The sequence below is a fragment of the Telmatherina bonti genome (assembly GCF_933228915.1).
Source record: "Telmatherina bonti genome assembly, chromosome: 21".
Lineage (NCBI taxonomy): Eukaryota > Metazoa > Chordata > Actinopteri > Atheriniformes > Telmatherinidae > Telmatherina > Telmatherina bonti.
The window spans coordinates 8,762,280-8,784,126 of record NC_136630.1 but is presented as its reverse complement, the minus strand read 5'-3'; the positions used below and the strand labels follow the sequence as shown (position 1 = coordinate 8,784,126).

Genomic DNA, 21,847 nt, shown 5'->3' with positions numbered 1-21,847 from the left:
CATAGACAACAAGACAATGAGTCAATTTAGTAGCACCAAAGTTCTGCAGGTCATTGTGGAGACAATTACAATATGACACTGAAATTTTCACCATCAAATACCAATAAATGGACTTCATTGAACTGGTAATAGCACCATAAGATGGTTCAATTTGCCCCAAAAAGACTTGTTGTGTAGAATATACCCTTTTCATTAAGAAAAAAATGGGCGGTGACTTCTTTTATGTAGCCATTTACATATTGCAATGAAGGTGAGCTGTCTTGCTTTTTTGTTGCGATGTTGAACCAAAATTCAGGTGTTTTTTTTTTTTTAATGATTTGAGATCAAGAAGAGACTTCACACTTTTTACAATTTATTTAACACCAGAAAAATGGTACATATCATTTGTTGTTTTCAATGTCCTTCTGCAGTGGTTGAAAATGGCAAAAGTCACCTGTGTTTCAATGAGTGTGTTGGTGTTTTGTTTTTTGTTTTTTTTTATCTTCTTTTTCTCAATTTCCAAGGGGAAATTTTACACAAGTTTATATTATTTTCTTGTTGCCAGTGGAAACAGATTCTTTTAAAAGAGTCCTTGTGGTTGGTTTCAGTTGAAGTAGCAGTCCCAAAAAAAATCTTCTCATGATTGGAAAAACACAAACACCGTCTTCAGCAGAGTGGTTTTAAGCATGTGGACCAATGGCAACCGAATGAGTTTTGATTGCTTAGAAAAAAGGGATTTAGAGATGACTGCTAGAAAAAAAAACAACAATGTCATGTCCATGTTTCTTTCATTTTTACAAGAAGCAAACGGGGCCAACTTCGACGCCAAATTCCTGATCAGGTGCACCAACATCCATAGGAGCAATGTCAATGATGGGCAGGCGAGATGTTTTTGTTGTCTTGTAGTCGATGACTGTCTTGCCCCATGTGCCAGTGTGTGACTGTGGAGAGAAAGAAAAGGCACAGAAAATTTGAAAAACTTGCTAAAACGTAAGAGTTTTGCTGTCTTTGTTGGTATTTGTCTTATTTGACTTATGAAATGTCTGTATGAACAGAAGCTCACCGTGCAGCCATCCTCGCTGACACTGTATGTGAAGCGGCTGTTGCCCTCGGCTCTGATCTCGATGTCGTTGGAGCCCTGGAGGAACAGGGCCTTCTTCAGGTTGCCGGTAGCAGAATCCATGTAGGCAATGCTGTTCTTGCAGTGGTATGTAATATTCTGAGAGGCCTGGTTGGACATCAGGCGCATGAAGGCAATCTGGATGCTGACATCCTCGGGATCAGCTTCACTGCTGCCATACTGGAACTGCAAGGGGAAGGGAAGCAATGGATGAACAGAGTGACATGCTTTCTGGTACAGCCTGAATAGAGCCCATAGTTTTGTTTTGCCTTTGGTTGGACTGCTTTCTCACCTGGAATCCACCGGTCATGGACTCGCTGAACCAGATGTGCTTCTTCTCTCTGATGTTCTTGCTGAGGTACCAGTTCTTCATGGGAATGCTGGACTCGCTTGGGTAGATGCAAGTCTCTCCAGTCTCCATGTTGCAGTGGACCTGGATGGCATCCAGAGCAGAGCCCTGGTTGGGGTCAACCCAGTACATGCCTGGAATGCAGGGACACAAAATTAGTTAAACTTGAGCTCATCCATACGTTCTGCTTCATGTGTCAACCCACCCATCTGCACTTACCACTCTTCCACTCAGGATGGCACATCCTCAGGTCGCGGCACATGCGTGCAGGGCTCTTCTGGGTACCATCGGGGCTGCGGATCTTCTCAACCTTCTGAGTGAGGGTCTTGAGTGTGGTGTCAACCTCCATGTCACGGTCGCGCATCTGGTTGGGATCATCGGCACGGTAGCCCCCACGCAAGGGATCAGGGGCCTTCTCCTGAATTGGCTGGGTGATAAAGTCAATTCCACCTCCGGGTGCTCCAGGAGGTCCAGGGGGTCCAGGAGGTCCAGGAGGACCCTGTTTTGAAACAACAGGACTTTACAAACTGCAGACACACTTAGAAGAACTGGACAACGAGCAATTTAAAGAAGATTTGGAAACTCACAGCAGGTCCCATCTCTCCACTGCGACCACGAGGTCCAGGAGGTCCAATGGGTCCAGGCATGCCATTCATACCATCCTTACCAGGGGCACCATTGTTTCCAGAAGGTCCCTATGAAGCAAAAACAATTGATCACTGAAGAGAAAGTAAAATCTCAGACTGTCCCTAGGCTGATGGTATGTGATTGTGAATAAGAGTGACAAGAGAATGGATCAAACCCAAACTCAGCCATGAGTGATAATGCTGATTCAGGTTAAGTAGGGATGCTAAAGTTAGCTACATATCAACCAAATGTGCCCAAAATGCCAAGCCTGGCCATGACAATAACTCAGAAAGCCTTTTAAGATTCAAAGCCTTTGGGCTATATTTGGTCCAGTAAGTACAGGGTGTAAATTATGCTTGTCAAGTGCAGTAATCTTGTTACTTTTTTATCTAGCTTCTTGTGCTTTGATAAAGCCATCAAAACAACCCTTTTAAAAGAAAATGAAAAACTCTGCATATGTAGCATTCTTGTCAGAAATTTGATGTGTTTGTGTGAACAACTGTGCAGTAACTGTGTGGCATGCAGTAAAAACAATCGGCTTACTCTTGGTCCAGCGGGTCCTGAGGCACCAGCAGGTCCTCTCTCTCCAGAAGGTCCCTGGAGGCAGAAAGAGAGGCAAATATTAAATTAGGAATGGGGAAACAATTAGCAACTGGAGAACAATTTCCAGCTATTAATATTGCAGACACAACTGTTTTTTGTAAAAGTCCAATTGAACAGCATTTTAACTGAAGCACTTCATGAGTAAAGGAATGTAGGCAGCTGATCATTTTGTAACTGAGTGTAAAACTCTACTTACAGCAGGTCCAGGCAGACCCTGCATGCCAGAAAATCCTCTGTGTCCCTTGTGGCCTCTGTCTCCAGCCTCACCACTCTCTCCTCTGTCTCCCTTAGCACCAGCAGGGCCCTGAATAAATCCAAAGATCCCATTACATACTGGCCAATAAACATATTTTGAGAGACTTAAATTTTACATTTTTGTCATATAGTAAAAACATACAGAAGGACCACGGGGACCAACGGGGCCAGCAGGACCACCAGGACCAGCGGGACCCTGAGGGAGAAGAAAGAAGATTCCGTTAGTGGTAACTTCACAGATTGTATTCCTAAACTAAGGGGTAGGCAGAAAAATAAGAGCAAAGACTTACACTCTCTCCACGGTCACCAGTCTTGCCAGAGGGGCCAACAGCACCAGGGGCTCCAGGAGCACCAGGGGGTCCAGGGGGTCCAGACATACCAGTCTCACCACGGTCTCCCTATGGGACAAAATCTCCAGTAAGGTTGTACTAGGCAGCTAAAGGATCATTTCAAAGACATTAAAAGTCCATTTGTATTAAGATATCATTTTGCACCCCATTTATAATTAAATGAGACCAACAGAAAAGGATTACCTTGGGGCCAGATGCTCCGTCACGGCCAGGAGCACCATCATGACCGGGGGATCCCTGGAAGAGAAGAATGAGGGGGGTCAGTCATCACTGTTTGCCATGACGGACTGAATATGTCTGAACTGTAGTGTAAGAATCTTCTTCCACCAGAGCATACCTCACGACCAGCCTCTCCAGGAGCACCAGACTGTCCAGGAGGTCCAGAAGGTCCAGGGGCTCCTCGCTCACCAACAGGTCCAGAAGGTCCCTGCTTTCCTGGCTCACCCTGAGGAGAAAACAGAAGAGGTCACTACTCTGGAGACAGTTTGATGTGTTTGGTGCTCCAGTGGTGTGAAGCTAAGACTTACTAATCGAGAATATATTAGTGCTTATGACTGAAACATCTCAGCATATGGAGATGGACTCAGATACTTACAGATGGTCCAGGCAGGCCACCGAAACCACGCTCTCCACGCTGTCCAGGGAGACCTACAATACCACGTGGTCCAGCAATACCTTGGGGTCCAGGGATACCAGAGGCACCCTGCACAGGAGGACACAGTGCTCATTAAACAGGTGCACAATTTAAGGACTGTAATATTCTGTCCACCTAAAGAATATCAAGCACTCACGGCAGCTCCATCAGCACCAGGAGATCCCTTCTCTCCAGCAGGTCCTGCAACTCCAGCAGCACCAGCCTCACCAGGGCGACCAGCAGGGCCAGTCTCCCCACGAGCTCCTCTTGCACCATCTTTGCCAACAGGTCCAACAGGTCCAGCGGGTCCAGCAGCTCCCTAAAATCATTGTTTGAAAACAACATTGTTCTTTAGCACATGATCGAAAAAAAAAGAGATTGTGTCTGATTATTACGCATTCATGATTAAACTCACAGCAGGGCCAGGAGGTCCAACTCTGCCAACAGGTCCAGGGAAACCAGTAGCACCCTATGAAGACAAATGTGAGGACAAATGAAAAAGGATTTCTTACATAAAGATAATTATTTATGTTTTTAGAAATGTTGTGTTTACAGGTGGTGAATAAGTGGAATTGTAAATAAAATCAAACAAGAGAAATTAAATCTAAGCATAATGGCAGGTTCAGGATTTTGTTGCTAGTTGGTAGCATCCATGGAAAAGACTGACTTCTACTGAATGCCCTAAATTCTACATGAATTTTTTTTGTTTTTTTTGTTTTCTGTTTTCTTAGAATAATTAAGTCCAGGGAAGCTGGGCCTGTCCCAGCAATTAGCGTGTCAAATGTAGCTTATGTGTTGCATAGCTGGCTAGTTCATCGCAAATATATGTGTTGAATAGAAAAAAAAACTAGTCCTGCAATGTTTTTTTTTAAGGCATTAATTTTTGATACAAGTAAAGATGATTGATCTATATAATATGCTATGCTTGCATATGCAAATTGGCTCAAAATAATTAATCATGCATGTTGATTCTAATAAAACATGTAACTTTTTTCTGCTCTAATCTGAAAAAGTGCATTTTAACTAAAGCAAAGCATCCCAAAATCTCCAGAGTTTATTTCATGCATCTTGCAGGGAAACAGCTGTAGTTCATCATATTTAATCTAATTTGGTTTAATCTCAGATTACCAATGATAATAAATACTTACAGGGGCTCCAGCACCACCACGAGCACCTTTGGGTCCAGGAGGGCCAGCGGGTCCCTATTGAAAGGAACAATGAAATAAATTAAGTTAAAAAAAAGTTGATACCATGTTATTAAAAAAGGAAAAAAAAACAGCTGATTGTCAAAACTATCTGCTATCCATAACAAAACAAAAGATAAACTTAATCCCGTATTTACTGTATAGAAATCATAATATCCTCTTCCAGTTAACTGTGTTTCCATTTTTCATGGGTTATTTCTGCTATTTGCAGACCAACCAACCTGAGGGCCAGATGCTCCAACAGATCCGGCGGGTCCAGGCACACCAGCATCTCCCTTGGGTCCAGTCTCACCAGTCTCTCCCTTGGCACCAGGCTGACCATCAACACCCTTTAAAGCACAAGACGAAAACATTTGCACGTTTCCTTATTCCAGCTCTGATTTTGAGTCATCACATTTCTAAAAGATTTAAAGCAAATTACAGGAATCCAACTGCAGGTTTTACTTACAGGAGGTCCAGCAAATCCGGCAGGTCCTGGAGGTCCAGTCTCTCCACGCTCACCCTGTCAGGGGCACAAAGGTCATTACAGCATGGACTGACATCCTGCTGGTGGCATCATGAGGATGCACATCGACTGGTATTTGCATTAACCAGCTGATAGCTCTATGAGTTTGTATATAAAAATTAAATCTTGTGTTGCTTTTCTGGATTTATGGACATTTTTGAGTTTGTAGAACTTACAGGGGCACCACGAGGACCAGTGGGACCAGCAACTCCAAGGGGACCACCCTCACCCTAAAACCGGAGGGGGAGAAGAACAGAAGATCATCACAATGATATTAACTGCTGATGAACTGGGGTCTCACAGTCAAGCTAAGAGCAGAAAAACACATCAAGCAGTGGTCTTAAAATCCACGTTTTTAACCCCATAATGGAGATAACGTATTATATTTGATACATTTGATATATAAACACCTTTTACATCATTTTATGGTAAATACTCTTAAAAATCCTATTCATCACAATCTGATACTTGTCTTCTAACCCTTGAAAGATTGCAGGAAGCAGAAGATTACACTTTCACAATTAAATGGTTAATATTCCCATCAATAAACTGCTAATTATTTGTAACATTTTGTTAAAGGATAAAAAAAAACCTCATGCTCAAGTAATAGGACTTTTTTTGTGGGTTTGGCTTTAAAAGGTTAAAGTTAGTTAGCAATGGAGACCATATCAGGAAACTATGTGATTATATCTAGGATGTAATATTGAATAACTTTGCTTGTTTCTTATCAAATTATCTAACAGTATATGATTCTTTAAAATAAGAAGGTATCAACTGTTTTTATTGTGTGTGTGAATGAAAATACAGTTCAGTTAATTACATATCGAGGAATCACAGAAACTTTGTGAGAAAAATCATAAATCTTAATAAAACATATTTATTTGCATGTTCTCAGTTCTCACCTTTTCACCCTGAGCACCAGGAGGTCCAGGGACTCCAATAGCACCAGTCATACCACGCACGCCATCTTTACCAAGGGCACCATCAGCTCCCTTTGCACCACCATCACCCTAAACCGAGAGAAATTGTGACTTTTGATGAGATAAAAGAGCTCAGCCATCCTTGGTTAGATATAAAAAAAACAAATACAGCATGTCACTCCTTTAAACTTAGAGGATCTACTGGACAAACTAATGAACAAATGAATATGTTGTGACATATTTTTGGATAATTATCAGGGAGATTTAAAGACTAAACATCTAAAATGAAATAAACACAATAATTTATACTTGCATTATAAAGCCAGTAGAACACACATTTCTGGGACAGTGGCTTGCTTTAATTTATTTCACCGCAGTACTACATCACAGTTTTCTCTCTTCCTGTCTCAAAAAACCCATTCACAACTAACTTGGGTAATAAAGTGAATTCCAAACAGCAAATTAAGCCAAATTTTCCCTCCAAAAACTAAATATCACAAATATCAAAAACATTTAGATTGAAGAACGAACGTAACATTTTGAGAAAGGTGAACATAAAGGAGAACGATAGTTTCATTTTCTCCCAGCAGAGTTATCTAATACTCACTCTCTCGCCCTTGACACCAGGGAGACCAGCAGCTCCACGCTCGCCGGGCATTCCCTGCATACCGGGGGCTCCCACACCACCAGGAGCACCAGCAGCGCCAGGCTCTCCCTGTGCACCAAAAAAAAATACATTCACATTAACATCAGCGGATGTGATTCAATGGGAGCAGATGAGGATTCGGTGGATGGATGAAACCACAAGTTCCCGCTGGGAGCTGAGTGGTGGAAGATCGCTACTAGTGTCATACTGTAACAACTGAATGAAGAAACAATGTGGACAAACTACAGTTAAAAGTTGCTGTTACATTATATCCCAATGAATCTTGTTAGCAGTATTGATAACGATGTGGGGTCCTATTACGTTCTGTGCATCTAGATCTGAGAAAGTTCCTTTTCTGCAGTAACCTTCTTACTAATTATCATTATGAGGTAAATGATCTTTAGGCACATATCTGTGACTTCTCATGAGCATGTGAGGAACTTAGTTCAGGGGATGAAACTAGGATATGTGGTTTGTCTTTTTTGTTGGTCAATGCAATGTTATCAGTATTTTAACTCTGGATGACTAAATCTCCAATAAGCTGAACTGCTGCAAAACCTTTTGTTTACAAGTAATACTGATTTCCAGTTGATCTTTCCTGTAAATCTGAGATTCTTAGCAGCCTGAAAACACGTGTAAATAACTGCATTAACACGCAGTCCCTCTCTTACAATTAGTCACTGTGCGCATTTATCCAAAAAGCCCTTCCCTTTGTTTTTGGCTGCTTATATTTCAAATATGTTGTGTTTTAATAGCTTTGCATGGCTAAACCAGAAGCTGAAGCAAATACTTTGCTGGAATCTACAAGTACATTGATATTTGACATCACTTAAGCTTTAACAAGCATAATTGTGCACTTAAAAAAAAACAAAATGAGCACAAACTGATTAAAAGGAATGAAATAATATTTATACTGCATATATACTATATTGTTTTAAGTTTTTAAAGAAATCTTTTTTGCTTAACTATAACCAGAGTGGAAAATTTAATGAAATATTGTTTGTCTACCATTTTTAAAATGTGTTTTGTGAAGGTGTGAAGAGGCTACTGTAAAGATGAGTGCTGCTGACTGGATACTCTTAAATAAAAGCTGTTGTTAGGCAATATTGCATTATTCATGGTTGCATATGATAGAAAACAATATCCTGCTAAAGTCTTAAAAAAGAGTAGTAAATGATCCTTTGAAAATAAATGAGCAGGCACAGAATGAGGAGCCACGATGCACGCGATAAACATGAAAGAAAATGCAGAAATTGCCAGCTGTTAGATGTTAACATTCTTCTTTGACTAAGGATGCAGTTTTATATCGACATGGAAGGTATATACTGTGTACATCCTATATGTGAATATCTTTTAAAGGTTATTCTTGCTGTATATCAGTATACATATACATGCATACTGAAAAATATCAGTCAGTAATTTCATTAGATTATTGATATTGATTCGCTTAGAAGAAAAAAATGTTCAAATGCCCAGACGTCTGATTTGTTCTGGATTTCTGCTTCGACATCTGCAGCAGACTGTTCTGCACTTATTTATGACTGTAAAAAGAAAAAATCTTCTTTTAATTTATTTAAATCTACTTCCATTATTTTAAAAGAAAAGCAGATTATTTTTGCTAGTCAGTGCGTGGCTCATCATGATGTTTCTGCACATCTTATAGTCGTTGAGGCTTTTGTGGTTGTTAATGGCTGACATGGTGACATAAACAAAGTTTTTTCAAATACTGGACCAATATCAGGTTTGATATTCAACAAAAACCCATCTTAACTGCAGCTTCAGTTTTTCATAATTTTCTCATCTCTTTCTTAAAAACATACCTTAGGTCCATCGTTACCAGCAGGGCCAGTAGCACCACGGGATCCAGTTGGACCAGCAGGGCCAGGGGCACCGCGCTCACCAGGGAAACCTCTGTCGCCCTGAAGGGAAGATGGGACACATCAGTTATAGTCGGTTTATCAAAGAAATATTGAGTATAGTATGGTTCTGCAAAAGGTTTGGTTCTGAATGCAAGAGGTACTCACTCTGGCTCCAGATGGGCCAGGGGGACCAGCCTCACCAGGAACACCCTGAACAAAGGAGGACAATTATTATTATATCTAATTTACAGCATCACTGTTTATGTTTTTTCTACAAGTATGACTGCTAAATATGAGTCACATCATGAAGTACCTCATTTTTCATCAAATCATAGAAATTTGTTGATCATTCTTATGATTCATACCTGCTCACCAGGCTTGCCAGTCTCACCAGTAGCACCTTGAGGTCCAGGAAGGCCCTACACAAAGATTAAATGTGTAAAAATTTAATAAATAAACTTGTGACACAATGTTGAGAAATTTTACAAAACTAAAGACATATTTATGGTTGCTGGGATAAAAGTCACCTGGAATCCAGGAGGACCAGCTGGTCCCTGCTCTCCCTTCTCTCCAGCAGGTCCCTGAACATAGACAAGGAACAAACAAAATGATCCGCATGTTATTAGTGATTTATTTTCATTCTCAGTCTAGTCAAGTCATAAAATATTCAGGTCAAACATTAGATGAGATACATACAGCAGGGCCAGAAGGTCCAGGAGCACCAACATCACCGTCTTTGCCAGGGGCACCCTGGAACCAAAACATTATTGAGTAAATCATCAGCAAATCATCTTGAGCTGAAAAATTCCACGTGTTTAGCTTTTAAGATATTTCAGAACTTACAACAGCACCAACAGCACCAGTAGCACCTCTCTCACCAGGTTTACCAGACTCACCCTGTTCAGAGGAAAAGTTCACAGTTACATCTTTCACAGACAGGATGCTTATCTTATCTTATCTTAGCGTAGTTTAGCATATCTTATCTTAGCGTAGTTTAGCATATCTTATATTAGCTTAGTTTAGCTTACCTTAGTTTAGTTTATCTTATCTTATCTTATCTTATCTTATCTTATCTTATCTTATCTTAGCTTATTTTAGCATAGCTTAGTTTAGCTTATTTTATCTTATCTTAGCTTAGTTTAGCTTAGCTTAGCTTAGCTTAGCTTATCTTATCTTATCTTAGCTTAGCTTGGTTTAGCCAAGCTTAGCTTAGTTTAACTTAGCATAGTATAGCCTAACTAAGTTTTTCAGTGTTCAAATGAATAATTATGTAGATATTTTTCAAACTTTTAAAGAAAAAAGTAAAAGACTTGTGCAAACGTACAGCGGCTCCCTTGGGTCCTGGGAAACCCATAACACCTGGCTGTCCTCTGGCTCCGGTGGGGCCAGCAGGTCCAGGGCGACCATCTTGTCCAGGAGCACCCTAAGAATTATTTCAAGAGAAAAGCAGAGTTATTTATTTCTACCAATGGTTCTTTTTCTATTATGTGAAATTCTGTAAAATTAGGTGCAAACATGAGACTAAGTACGTACAGCAGGTCCAGCTTTGCCATCAGGGCCAGGGGCTCCTGGGCTACCAGTCACACCCTGAAGAGAGCAGGTCACAAGTCAAATTTACTCAGATAAATACTTTTTTAATCATTTATACAACAGAATTTCTGTTGTGAAAGGTTGCAGCTGCTTCTTGTGGAACTAACCTTTGATCCGGGAGCACCAGGAGCACCAGCAGTTCCAGACTCACCAGTGGCACCCTGAGCTCCCATTGCTCCAGGGGCACCGCGCTCACCAGGGGCACCCTGAAATACAGGTGAAAAAATGTCAAAAACTGTAACTGGGGGTAAAGTTGATTGACTAAATCTATTGTTGTTAAATAGTGTTTTTGCTTCACCAACAAACTAATGATAACAATGACAATGTTATATCGCTCCTGTGTGTCTGACTTCATGATATGAGCACAATTACCATATCATCTGGTTGAATTCATCAGCTGGTGAATAGTTTTGAAGTTTTAGAAATGTAACTCTCCTCTGACTGAGAAATGGCAACTCACCTTGCCACCAGCGCCTCCATCAGCACCAGGGAAACCACGAGCACCAGGGGCACCCTAAAAGCAAACACACCAACCACATCAGAAACAGGAATCTGGCTGAATGGCTTCCACCTAAGGGGTGAATCCCCCTGGGAATAGGATGTTTTGTAAATATTAACTAAATCTTCACGAAAATAATTTGCACAGTTGTGTCTAACACAGCTGAAATATGAAAGGAAGTAGCATACACGCTCTCCAGGAGGTCCACGGGGTCCAGCACCACCGGGCTCTCCACGAGGTCCTCTCTTTCCTTCCTCACCAGAGGGGCCAGGGAGTCCCTGAAGTCCAGCGGGGCCCTACAAAACAAAAACAATCAAGTTATTTTCTTATGTCAAGTGTTAAATGAAAAACAAGACGTCAGCAATGTAGTTTGAAACTTACAGGCTCACCCTTGGCACCAGGCTCTCCCTTGGGACCAGGAGGGCCGGGGTCACCCTGTTGGCAGAAGGTACAAACTCATTAAATTTAGGCTGCAAAGTGATCCTTGATAGTGATAACACAGATGAAAGTGAAACTTACATTGTTACCCTTGGGACCAGGAGCACCAACAGCTCCCTGAGCTCCAGCAGGACCACGAGAACCAGGGAAACCAGATGCACCAGCAATACCAGCAAGACCCTGAAGAAAAGATTAATCGATTGTAAGAGCACTTCATGAGCAGGATCCAAGTGGAAAACAAAAAAAAGAAGTTATCAATATGGAGAATACTTACAGGAGCACCCTTAGAACCTGGAGTACCATCAGATCCAGGAGCACCCTGTTGAAAAATAAGGAAAATAAACAGATGTTGATGCTCAGATTCACTTTTTTCTTGCTGAATTGTGTGAAGAAAATGTAGCAAGATGAAAAAATGATGAGCTACTCACAGCAGGTCCAGCGGGTCCAGCAGCTCCTGGGTTACCAGGCTCACCACGGGCTCCCTGGGGTCCTTCAGATCCACGGCCTCCCTGAGGACCAGTCTCACCCTGTTGAAGCAAGCAACTGTATCTCAGAAAATCGAGTACAATGTGAGAAAAGATGTAAAATCAAAACATATATAACAAAGATTTGATCTGGTTGTGAGCCAACATGGTTTACCTATAAAATGTTCACATCGGTTGCACTAAAGGGTCTAGAATATCACATTGTAATGGTTTATTTAGCCTAGTGCAAAAGAGCAACATGACATTAAAATAGATGCACTTATGAAGTGTTTACCGGGTGGTCAGGTCCAACTTCCCTACCTGTTTAAGATTTTCTGATCAAATTTACCTCATTCAATTAACTTATGTCACCAAGTTTTGCTGATGACTCTTTCATGTGACGCAGTTTATTTGAGACACGGAAACAGCTAAAACCTGCATTTCAGCAAGTGCTGCATGCTTCGGGGAGAGAAGAAATAAAGCAGGAGGTCGTACTGATGCCATCTGGTGGCTAATATTGACCTGGATTGTACATAGTTGTGCATAATTAGCCATTTTAGTTTTGCATCCTGCTTCTTCATGGCTGATTGTGAAGCAAGCATCTCATTCATCAAAACAAGTTGAATTAAGGAGTTGCTTCAATGTAAATCATGTGAAATCTAAAATCAGGACTGAACATAGTTTGTGCAGCTTTTTTTGTTGCTGAATTAATAAGTGATGATGAGACAGGAAGTCCAAACTAAAAAGTTTTCATGTTCCTCTGAGTGTCTCTCTGATTGACACCAGACTGTAAAGCAGTCATAAAAGTGCTCTGACACGATCTAATGTGTCTATGTCTGATTAACATGACGACCCAACAGAGAGTTTCGATCTGAAATGTCCAGAATAGTCCTCGCCTTACCTTAGCACCAGCACCACCAGGGAATCCAGGAGGGCCAGAAGGTCCAGTAGGTCCCTAGATTGCAAAATAGAGGATGCTGTCAGACAAACTTCTTGTTGAAAGATGCCAAGTATTTTGACTGGACAGATTAAACTGGAACTATAATAGTGACTTACAGGAGGACCAGCAGGACCAGTGTTGCCATCGTTACCACGAGCACCCTGCACAAGAGGATAGGGAAGTTATATCAAACATATGAGGATATAAACAACTAAAGGGGACTAAATATCATCAATAGATGTAATTATCTTCTAGTTATTAAGACTATTAAGATTACAAATATTGAAGTACTTACAGAGGGTCCAGAAGGTCCGGGGCGGCCCCTCTCACCAGGAAGGCCACGAGCACCCTTAAAAAAACGAGGGAACGATGTTAGCTTGGCGGAGCCACATGAAAAGAATCTTCTTTTGTGGATGCAAATGGGGAAAATTTAGATTTATATTAAATGAAATCTGGGATATTTTTATTTCCCTGCATGATATTTAAAACCTGATTGTTGAGGCAAAACGTACCATAGCACCAGGGATACCGTTCTCACCAGAGGCACCGGGCTCTCCCTGCCAACAAAAGACAGAAAAATAGAAATTAGCTTTGGAAAAGTTTTTCAGTATCCAGATTTACTTTCTTCTTTCCTGCTAAACATTAAACTTGCCATCGTACCTTAGGGCCAGCAGGTCCTGAGTCTCCCTTGGCTCCATCTAGACCACTGAAACCCTATATATGAGATCAGTGATCATCATTAGAGCGGCTCACGGTAAGTAATGATGGGAGGAAGTTTAAATGTATTACTGAAACTCACTCTGTGTCCCTTGATGCCAGGGAGTCCTGGAGTTCCGGGAAATCCACGAGCACCCTGCGTGAAAATGGCAATAGGTGAATTTCCAGAACCAGGAGCTGCAATTAGGACTGAGCTACAAAATGTGCAAAACGTTTTAAAGATCATTTTAATAATTTTCTGTCATCACTTGTTTGCTAAATTATTAGTTTTCAGGTAAGTGCATGGTGCGGCTATTTTGTAATCGTCTTCTGATATTTGTTGTCAATCTAAATGGCTCACCTGAGGGCCAGCAGGTCCGCGCTCACCAGGGCGTCCAGCCTTGCCGGGCTCACCCTTTTAAAAAAAACATAGAAAATGATTAACATCAGTCCCCACTGTCAGCTGTGTGTTTAATTTGGGCTGTAAATAAATTAAAACAAGACCAGACATGAGCTGAGATAACAAGTAAGAAAGCACAGTTTTAGCTTCTATTCTGTGTGTTAATGCATGAAAAGATTAAATGCCTCATCAAACACAAAAGCTGGTGATAAAAATTTACAATTAATTACTCACTTCATCTCCGTTCTTTCCAGGGGGGCCAGCAGGACCACGGGGACCCATGGGACCCTGAAAACAGCAACAGGAATGGTGCAAAAATTAGCCTTTGAATATTCATGGTGCTACTGTAGCTAAAGAAGAGAGAATAAGATGAAAAAAAAAAAAGGAGTGTGCTGATGTCCTGTTCTAATATGATACTTTGGTAGCAAATACATTTGGGTATAAGAAGCACAGGAGTCCACTAATTTTACAATTTTTACTTTAAAGGAAGAAAAATCTTAAAAAGAATGATCCAAATCAGCAGCTTCATTTTTATACTATTATGTTTATTCTAACTAGCATGCTAACTATAGCCACGCTACCACTGTGCTAAAGCTGTCATCTTGTGCACTGAATGACTAGGGTATAATATTCTATAATAAACATAAGATGATACCGACAACAAAAATGAACATAAACAGAGGAAGTAGCATCCTAACAAAAACATGCAGATGTTTACGGCCTTTTAAGCCAAAGAGTTGCATCTTTTGGTGGATAAAGCTGACATTTTCCCCTCTTAGCTTATTAATAAAGACAAAACAAGAAACATATTCCTTTAAACGATTATTGTGTAGCTGTACTCACAGAAGCTCCAGGCTCACCAGGCTCTCCAGGAGGTCCATTGAAACCCTGAGGTCCCTGGTAGACAGGAAGAGAACTGGATCAATACATTTCTTCTATCTTAGATGAAAAATTATTTTAGACTAACTGTTGTCAGGAGGAACAGCTCAGTTGTCATATAATGCTGATTAGGGAATACTTACATTGGATCCAGGGGATCCTGGAGGACCACGGGGACCCGCGGGACCCTACAGATTAAAGTAAAGAAAAAGCCATTAAATTCTTGTTATTCTTTTTGCACTTTTTGCAGTGTAGGGAATTTTGAGAGCGAAAAAAGCCTTCATACCATTGGGCCAGGAACAGGTGGGCCGCTGGATTTTGAGGGGTCAGAGTAGCTCATTTGAGGAGAGAAGTTCTGTAAGAAGAGAAGATGAGGAATCAGTCATTGAGTTATGCTGAGGCAAGCAGTAAGAGTGCCATCAAAGCACAAACAATATCTAAAGTCTGACATCTAAAAGAGGCCTTTCTTTCCCTTTTGCAGCTATGGTGTGATGCATGTAGCAACATAAGTGAAGAACTAAAACTTCTCATGAGTTTAAGGTGAGTTAACACTTGACACTATAGTATTAAGTGCTTTCATGAGCCTGTTATTGCCTCCTAACTAAACTGGTTAGAAGTGAATGCATCTTCTGTCTTCATAGAAGCGAGGAGCTGTCTGCACTGGCAGTGCTGAAGCAAACATGGAGGAAAGTTCCTGTTTATCCCACTGCTTAAACACAAACCTCCTCCTCACATCTCAGTAAAGCCAAGAACTGAAACCTTAATTTCTGAGGCAAATTTCTATTTTGAAGAGTTTTAATTCTTATAAGGTGACACTTACTCCGCCAAGGCCAGGTGGGCCAGGGGGGCCAGGTGGGCCGGGGAGGCCAGGCTGTCCGGGGATTCCATCAGGGCCGGGAGGACCAGCAGGACCCTGAAGTAAAAGCAAGCCCATTATCAATATTCTTCACTAAAAATTTATCTATGTAACTTATTAGTACTCTTTCTGCAGTGATAACATCTCCCGTCAAACAGAAGAAGCTTCATAAAAACATGTAACTTCACATCTTTTTTTATTTGCATGTTTATGCAGCTTTGTTGTTGTTGTTTTTTTTTTTTTTTTTTTTTAAAGCTTTCTTTTAAAAAATGGATTAAATGAGCTTATTTACACAATTTATATGCATTGATTTCCAGAGCATTTTGCTGCTTTTTGATTGTGTGAACTCTCATTGACCTTTTGACCCGTTTACCAGATGTCATTAGTGATGTCATAGCTGGCTCCTCAGGATTTGGGTCACTTTCTCGAGGCTTTCTCCAAATACACACAGTTGCTGTGCGTATTTTGACAGTTTCAAACACTAACTGATGCGACCTCCAGCAAATAAAGACTCATCTTTAAATATCATGAGAATAAACAGATAGTTACTGATCTGCATTTTTTTTTTACTGAAATGATGCAGTCTGCATAAGTCAGTTAAATTTGTCATGGAAGCTGCAAAACATGAAGTCACAGCAATGCATCTTATTCGTCTATAATAGTAAAATAATCAAATTTAAGAGTATATACAAAGATTAAGGCGCTTTTGTCAATAAAACCACCAACTTGCCACTTTATAAACAATTTTTATCCAGTAGAGTGCAAACAGTATTTGCAATGAAGAATATAGAATATCTCTGGGATAATGTAAATACTTTTTAACCTACCTGATCTCCATTGGGGCCAGGGGGTCCTGGTGGCACCTACGGATTGATAGAAAAGCTGAATTAAATTATGCTACAACGTGTAGTCAATTACTATATAGCCAAATCTATAATTTATAATTTATTGCATTTGCACCAGTTACATCATTTTTAACTTCAAACAAAGTGAAAAGTGTAAAGTACCTCAACCACTGGAGGCTCTCCTAAAGAAATAAACAAAAAAAAAAAAGGAACGTCAACACCTTTTGGACAGAAACTCTCTCCCATGTCAAATATTCCACCTTTAATGTGTTTGGTTATGCTAGCATCAACCTGTAAGTCAAATCTATCTAAAGCAGGTAAGAAAACCAAAGCAGGAAAAAAAGGATGTGAAATTATCACTGAATCAAAAGCAATAAAGACTATTTCCCTCAAATAATCATTTAATAGTAAAATCACCTGGATATCTAAGTGTTTATGAGAAATATGACCATATGGTTAAGCTCTGCTCTTTTGCTGCACAGGCAGGCATGCTGAGGAATTGCACATTTATTGCCAGACTCCATGAGAGAGCGCAAAATCCATCATTAAAAGGCTTGTAGAAATGAACTGCGCAAAAAAAATTAATCCAAAGTGGGTTTTTTTTTCCTGAATGAAATCCTCAAGCAAGCAGGCAAGAAGGCAGACAGGCAGGATGAAGGCCTCAAGTCCTCCTGTGGCCAGAAAGATGGCGTGGGAGGAAAGTAGGTGGCGCCACAAGGCTAATAAACCAGAAACTTGGTAGGGGAGTACCATTGCAGATAGGGCAGCATTCTCCATCGGGGATAAATGGGTCTTCGCAGTCAGATGTGTCCTCACAGATCACCTCGTCGCACAGGATAGTCCCGCTGTCACACACGCAGATTTGGCATGGCTCTGGTTTCCAAACATCCTTGTCGTTGTACGACTGTCCACCTGATGTGCAGCTGCCAAATGTGCCTGGAAGAAACAACAGAATGATGTTGGGTTTGGTGATACTGATGGTAAATAAGGTGAAAGGAGGAAAGTTATCAACGTATAATGACAATGACTGAAAATTAGGCCTAAATTTATGAAACTGCTTTAAACATAAAGTAAATAAAACTGTTTAACTTTTACCACAGATGTATAGGTGTGTTAATACATTAGAGTGGAGGAAACTTCTGCCTGCAGAAAAGCATCATTTTCATAATAATAGAGGATCCAGCAGCAGAACACAGGCCTCTGTTATGAAGGAGACCTTAATTGAGACTACTGCCCAGAGATACTGATATCGCCTTTTTTTCTTCTGCATGTCAAACAGCCACAGGGCGTGAAGTCAGTATTTTTGGTCATGTGTTCTTGTATTTAGCTTAAGCAGCATGACTGCCACGTGAAAGCTCAGTGTGTGGAGTCAAACATTCGTATGTAGAGCTCAAAGTAAAGAAAAGAGATTTGGGGTGGTCGCTAAGTTGATAAAATACAAATGTGCCATTTAAACTATGGATGATAACATATGCGCATACTTAATAATCATTCGGCGTTAGTTAGTAGCACCAAGGACTGTGGTGATTTCATATAAATCCACTACCTAGCCTAAGCCCCAAAATGTATACTTTCCTCAATTTTAGGTCTGAAATAAGAACCATTCTTAAAGTGTGTAGCTGTCAGTCAACTTAAAAAGCAACAAAAATCAGTGTTTACATTTTTATTTTTAGCTGAGACTGACTTCATTCCCAGCAAACCTTCAGATGGGAACCAGAAGAGGAGTAATCCTTGTAAAAGTTCCACCAGTTAAATACACCTAGCCCTCTAAAGTACATGATGTTCGGCAGAGTGGAGCAGCCAGACTTCTGTCAAAGGTGATCAAGGCCATCCTGGGCCACCCTCAGTCACGGCCCTGTTCAATTTCACAAGCATATAGTTAAGCACATTAGTAGTAAATTGGGGTAAGATGTGCTAAAGTCAAGTGAAAAGTTACTGATAAGTGATGCCCTGAGAAATTCAGGTGCAAGCTGACAGATTTGTGAGGTGAAAATAGATCTTATTCTGAATTTATGTTTACACAAACTATGTGCAGCTTATGTTCGTTTTATGTAAAAGTTCTGCCAGTGTTTCTGCTCAGGCCTAACTCAAAGCCTGGGAAATGACAGTAAGCCTGATCACACTGTGTGCTGGTGCGTTAGAAGATGATTGTGCAGTTCTAACATTTGCCACACGGCGGCGCTGTTGCTTTGCAAAAGGAGGCCTTCCGCACCCTCACAGGCATGCTGATTAATTGGTGTCTAGACGAGCCTGTTCCACTGTCGACGTCAGACATCAACCATTTTTCCGATCTCGTTTTTTTTTTTTCAACAAATCTAGTCCTGTAAAAGCTATTATTAAGTGTGAATGTGCCCCAAAACTTACCCCCAAAAAGTTTAACTCCTTTAGCACAGAAAGATCATCCGTGTCTATCTAATCCCCAGCAAAAAAAAAAAAAAAAAACTTTCCTGATCTCTCTCTTTTGGTGCATTTTCTGTGAAACGTTTAGGTTAATCGATGTGCAACTTTCCAAAAACCACTGAGTTCATTCTAAACAAATAGGTTATAAATAAGATTTACGTAAAATAGTTGCTTAGAGCTAAACCTCTTTGTGTTTCAGCTTCCAGTGTTCTGACACTGAGCATCAGAAATACTGCAGCTGCTCCTCTCAGGTTTGCACTCCAGCAGGACGCACACTGAGCATGTATCTGCACGTCACTTGAAAAGAGCAGGCAAGGTGTAAATGCCCAGTTAAAAATGACTCCTATTTTACTTCCAGAGCTGGAAAAACGCCAACAACTTCCACCATCTCTGCCCAGTGGAGTCAGGGATCCCGCAGAGGACGATCACTTCCAGCAAACTGCTCAGCATCCTTACGGGCTTTCCGCATCCGGAGAGCGCCATCGTCCAAAAGAAAAAAAAAAAAAAAATCAAAGTTTGAAAGGGATACTTACTATCATCCTCGCCTTGACCTCTCGCCAAAAGCACCGTTGCGCTAAGCAAAAGCGCTAACCGAATATCCACAAAGCTGAACATGTCTAAATGTTAGACATGTAGATTCTTTGCGGCAAGCGGGGGAATCCTCTTTTTCTCCTCAGACACCACTCATACACGGTAGGGTCCGGTCTGTGCGTAACTCCAATCCAGACCCTAGCAGAAACTCCCTACTGCCTAAACAAATGAGTTAGCTTGGCTTTTATATGCCATAACTTTTGGGGAGGTCCTGGGCGCACCAGACAACTTGTACATGTTCAAGGCGCAGAGTCCCTCCTTCATCAGAGAGAGGGGACGCCTCACAGCGTGTCAAACAAGTTCACGCCTCGGCTCGAACGTGGATGATGAGGAAAGTCATCATTTACGCACCGGCTCTCCGCAGCTCAGATGTCTTTTGTCGTCGACCCACTCTGCGTGGATTTTTTTCTTAATTGTGACCTTCGATGTTTAGTCTTTTCGGGTGCCAAAGCGAGACAACGCGCCGCTGATCTCGTCTGGATTGTTTCATTAGAACAGATTTGCAGCTGCACGTAATTCAGATATGGATATGAGATGCTGGGATCTGTGTGATGTTATCGCAGGAAGTAGTTCGTGTAAATGTTTTTTGTTTCATTCTTCAATTAAAAATGGAGAGGGAAGGAGGAGGCGAAAAGTTGAAAGTGATGTTTCCGGTGTAGGGTGGTGCGTAATTTACGCACAGAGAAAAAAAAAAAGACACATGGAAATCGTTTGGGGCTTTTTAAAGGTTACTAAACGAACCAGAATTCCGTGTTGGAGAGGGAATTTGGTGCAAAGATAGAATGTCTTGACATATTGTCTTTTTTCCTTTATTTTCTGCTGACAGATCCTTACAGTCTACAAGAAACTAAAAACCAGCAAATTGCACGTGTAACACAAAAACATACACAAAAACATACACTGAATCTGTGCAAAAATTATCCCCAAGTATTTTCAGTGTTTTGTCTCACTGTTTGAGGATTTCTTCCTCAACTTTCACTCTAACAAGAAAAAGATATGTTGCTTCTTAAAAAAATAAATAATTAAAAAAAGAAACCCTGAAGTAACCTGAAAAGTTTAACATTCATGGTTAGCTGTGTTTAAATCCATCTTGTCCAACTGAGACATGGCCACCCCATGATGTTAGAGACAGAGGGAGGGAGAGAGGGAAGAAAATCTGGCAGATCCACAAAGCAGTCTGGTTAAACTGTGGACACGTTGCAGCTTCTACAGCTACAGTGAACTCCAGTCTGACCTCATTTACTTTCTGAGTCTTACTTGTTTTCCTTTCTTTGATTGAAGCTAGGCTTAAAGAATCTCTCATTTCCTTAATAAAATCCCAATAATGAAGGACACACGAAATAGAATCATTTCCCATTTCCTTCCATCAGTGAAAAGATACCCGATAACGTATGACAAGAAAAGTTTTAGTTCCTCATTGTTTATAAAGGTTGACGAGATTGTTCATTCCCACCTGGACAAGTTGGCCCACTCTTTATGTCAGCCCCAGTTCTTACTCCCACAGCCTGTCCAGCAGATGATTTCTTATTACCAGACATGTAAGAATGAATATCCATATTTAGTTTGCTGTGCTTTGCTGTTTGACATCAGGGGCTAAGCATCCATTCATCCATCCATCTTCTGCCGTTTATCCGGGGTCGGGTCGCAGGGGCAGCAGCCTAAGCAGGGAAGCCCAGACTAAGGCTAAGCTTCAATACAAAAATATATGCCCTAAATCTCAAGCCTAAATCTAACCAACCTATTAGACAGCTGATTGTGGACAGAAAGTGTCAGTGGTGGAACTGGTGGTGTCTTTCATGCCTAAAAATTTACTGAAAATCAAAACTGAACATAAAGCAGAACAGATCATTCAGAAAGTGGTTTATTCCACAGTGACCAATAAGGGAGTTTACTTCATATATTGTTTGTATCTTTTTAACTTCATGTGTACAGATAAGGTATATTTTAACACATGAAACTATACTTTATAGAGATTTGTTTTGCAGATATTTTCCGTCTACTGACCATAGCTGACCTCTCAGATGACCAGAGTGAAAATGTGCGCTGACACTTAAAATGCCACCAAAAAGTGACATTTATATAAAATTCCTTGGTGGCAGCAACACTGATGTTCCGTTTCCAGATGCATCAGAATCACCTCAAACACACTTTAAAAATCGAGAATGAGTTGAATTGGGCTGAATATTACTTTATTAAT

At 40.8% G+C, this 21,847-nt stretch overlaps 1 protein-coding gene across 1 annotated transcript; it reads right to left on the bottom strand.

Annotated features, from left to right (window-relative positions):
* Window positions 1-339: 339 nt before the first annotated feature.
* Window positions 340-19,829, bottom strand: col1a1b (collagen, type I, alpha 1b). The gene is made up of 51 exons (XM_079261026.1): window positions 19,593-19,829; window positions 17,410-17,595; window positions 16,822-16,841; window positions 16,642-16,677; window positions 15,779-15,871; window positions 15,245-15,313; window positions 15,102-15,146; window positions 14,923-14,976; window positions 14,314-14,367; window positions 14,041-14,094; window positions 13,783-13,836; window positions 13,644-13,697; window positions 13,496-13,540; window positions 13,279-13,332; window positions 13,100-13,144; window positions 12,945-12,998; window positions 12,008-12,106; window positions 11,854-11,898; window positions 11,661-11,759; window positions 11,523-11,576; window positions 11,330-11,437; window positions 11,103-11,156; window positions 10,750-10,848; window positions 10,586-10,639; window positions 10,377-10,475; window positions 9,896-9,949; window positions 9,749-9,802; window positions 9,580-9,633; window positions 9,418-9,471; window positions 9,218-9,262; window positions 9,014-9,112; window positions 7,155-7,262; window positions 6,530-6,637; window positions 5,804-5,857; window positions 5,571-5,624; window positions 5,344-5,451; window positions 5,066-5,119; window positions 4,333-4,386; window positions 4,075-4,236; window positions 3,879-3,986; window positions 3,621-3,728; window positions 3,467-3,520; window positions 3,224-3,331; window positions 3,076-3,129; window positions 2,875-2,982; window positions 2,619-2,672; window positions 2,036-2,143; window positions 1,668-1,947; window positions 1,392-1,582; window positions 1,043-1,285; window positions 340-920 (listed from the first exon to the last, which is right to left on the bottom strand). The coding sequence occupies exons 1-51, from the start codon at window positions 19,672-19,674 to the stop codon at window positions 774-776; spliced, it is 4,335 nt and encodes a 1,444-aa protein (XP_079117152.1). The 5' UTR covers window positions 19,675-19,829; the 3' UTR covers window positions 340-773.
* Between the last annotated feature and the right edge of the window lie 2,018 nt (window positions 19,830-21,847).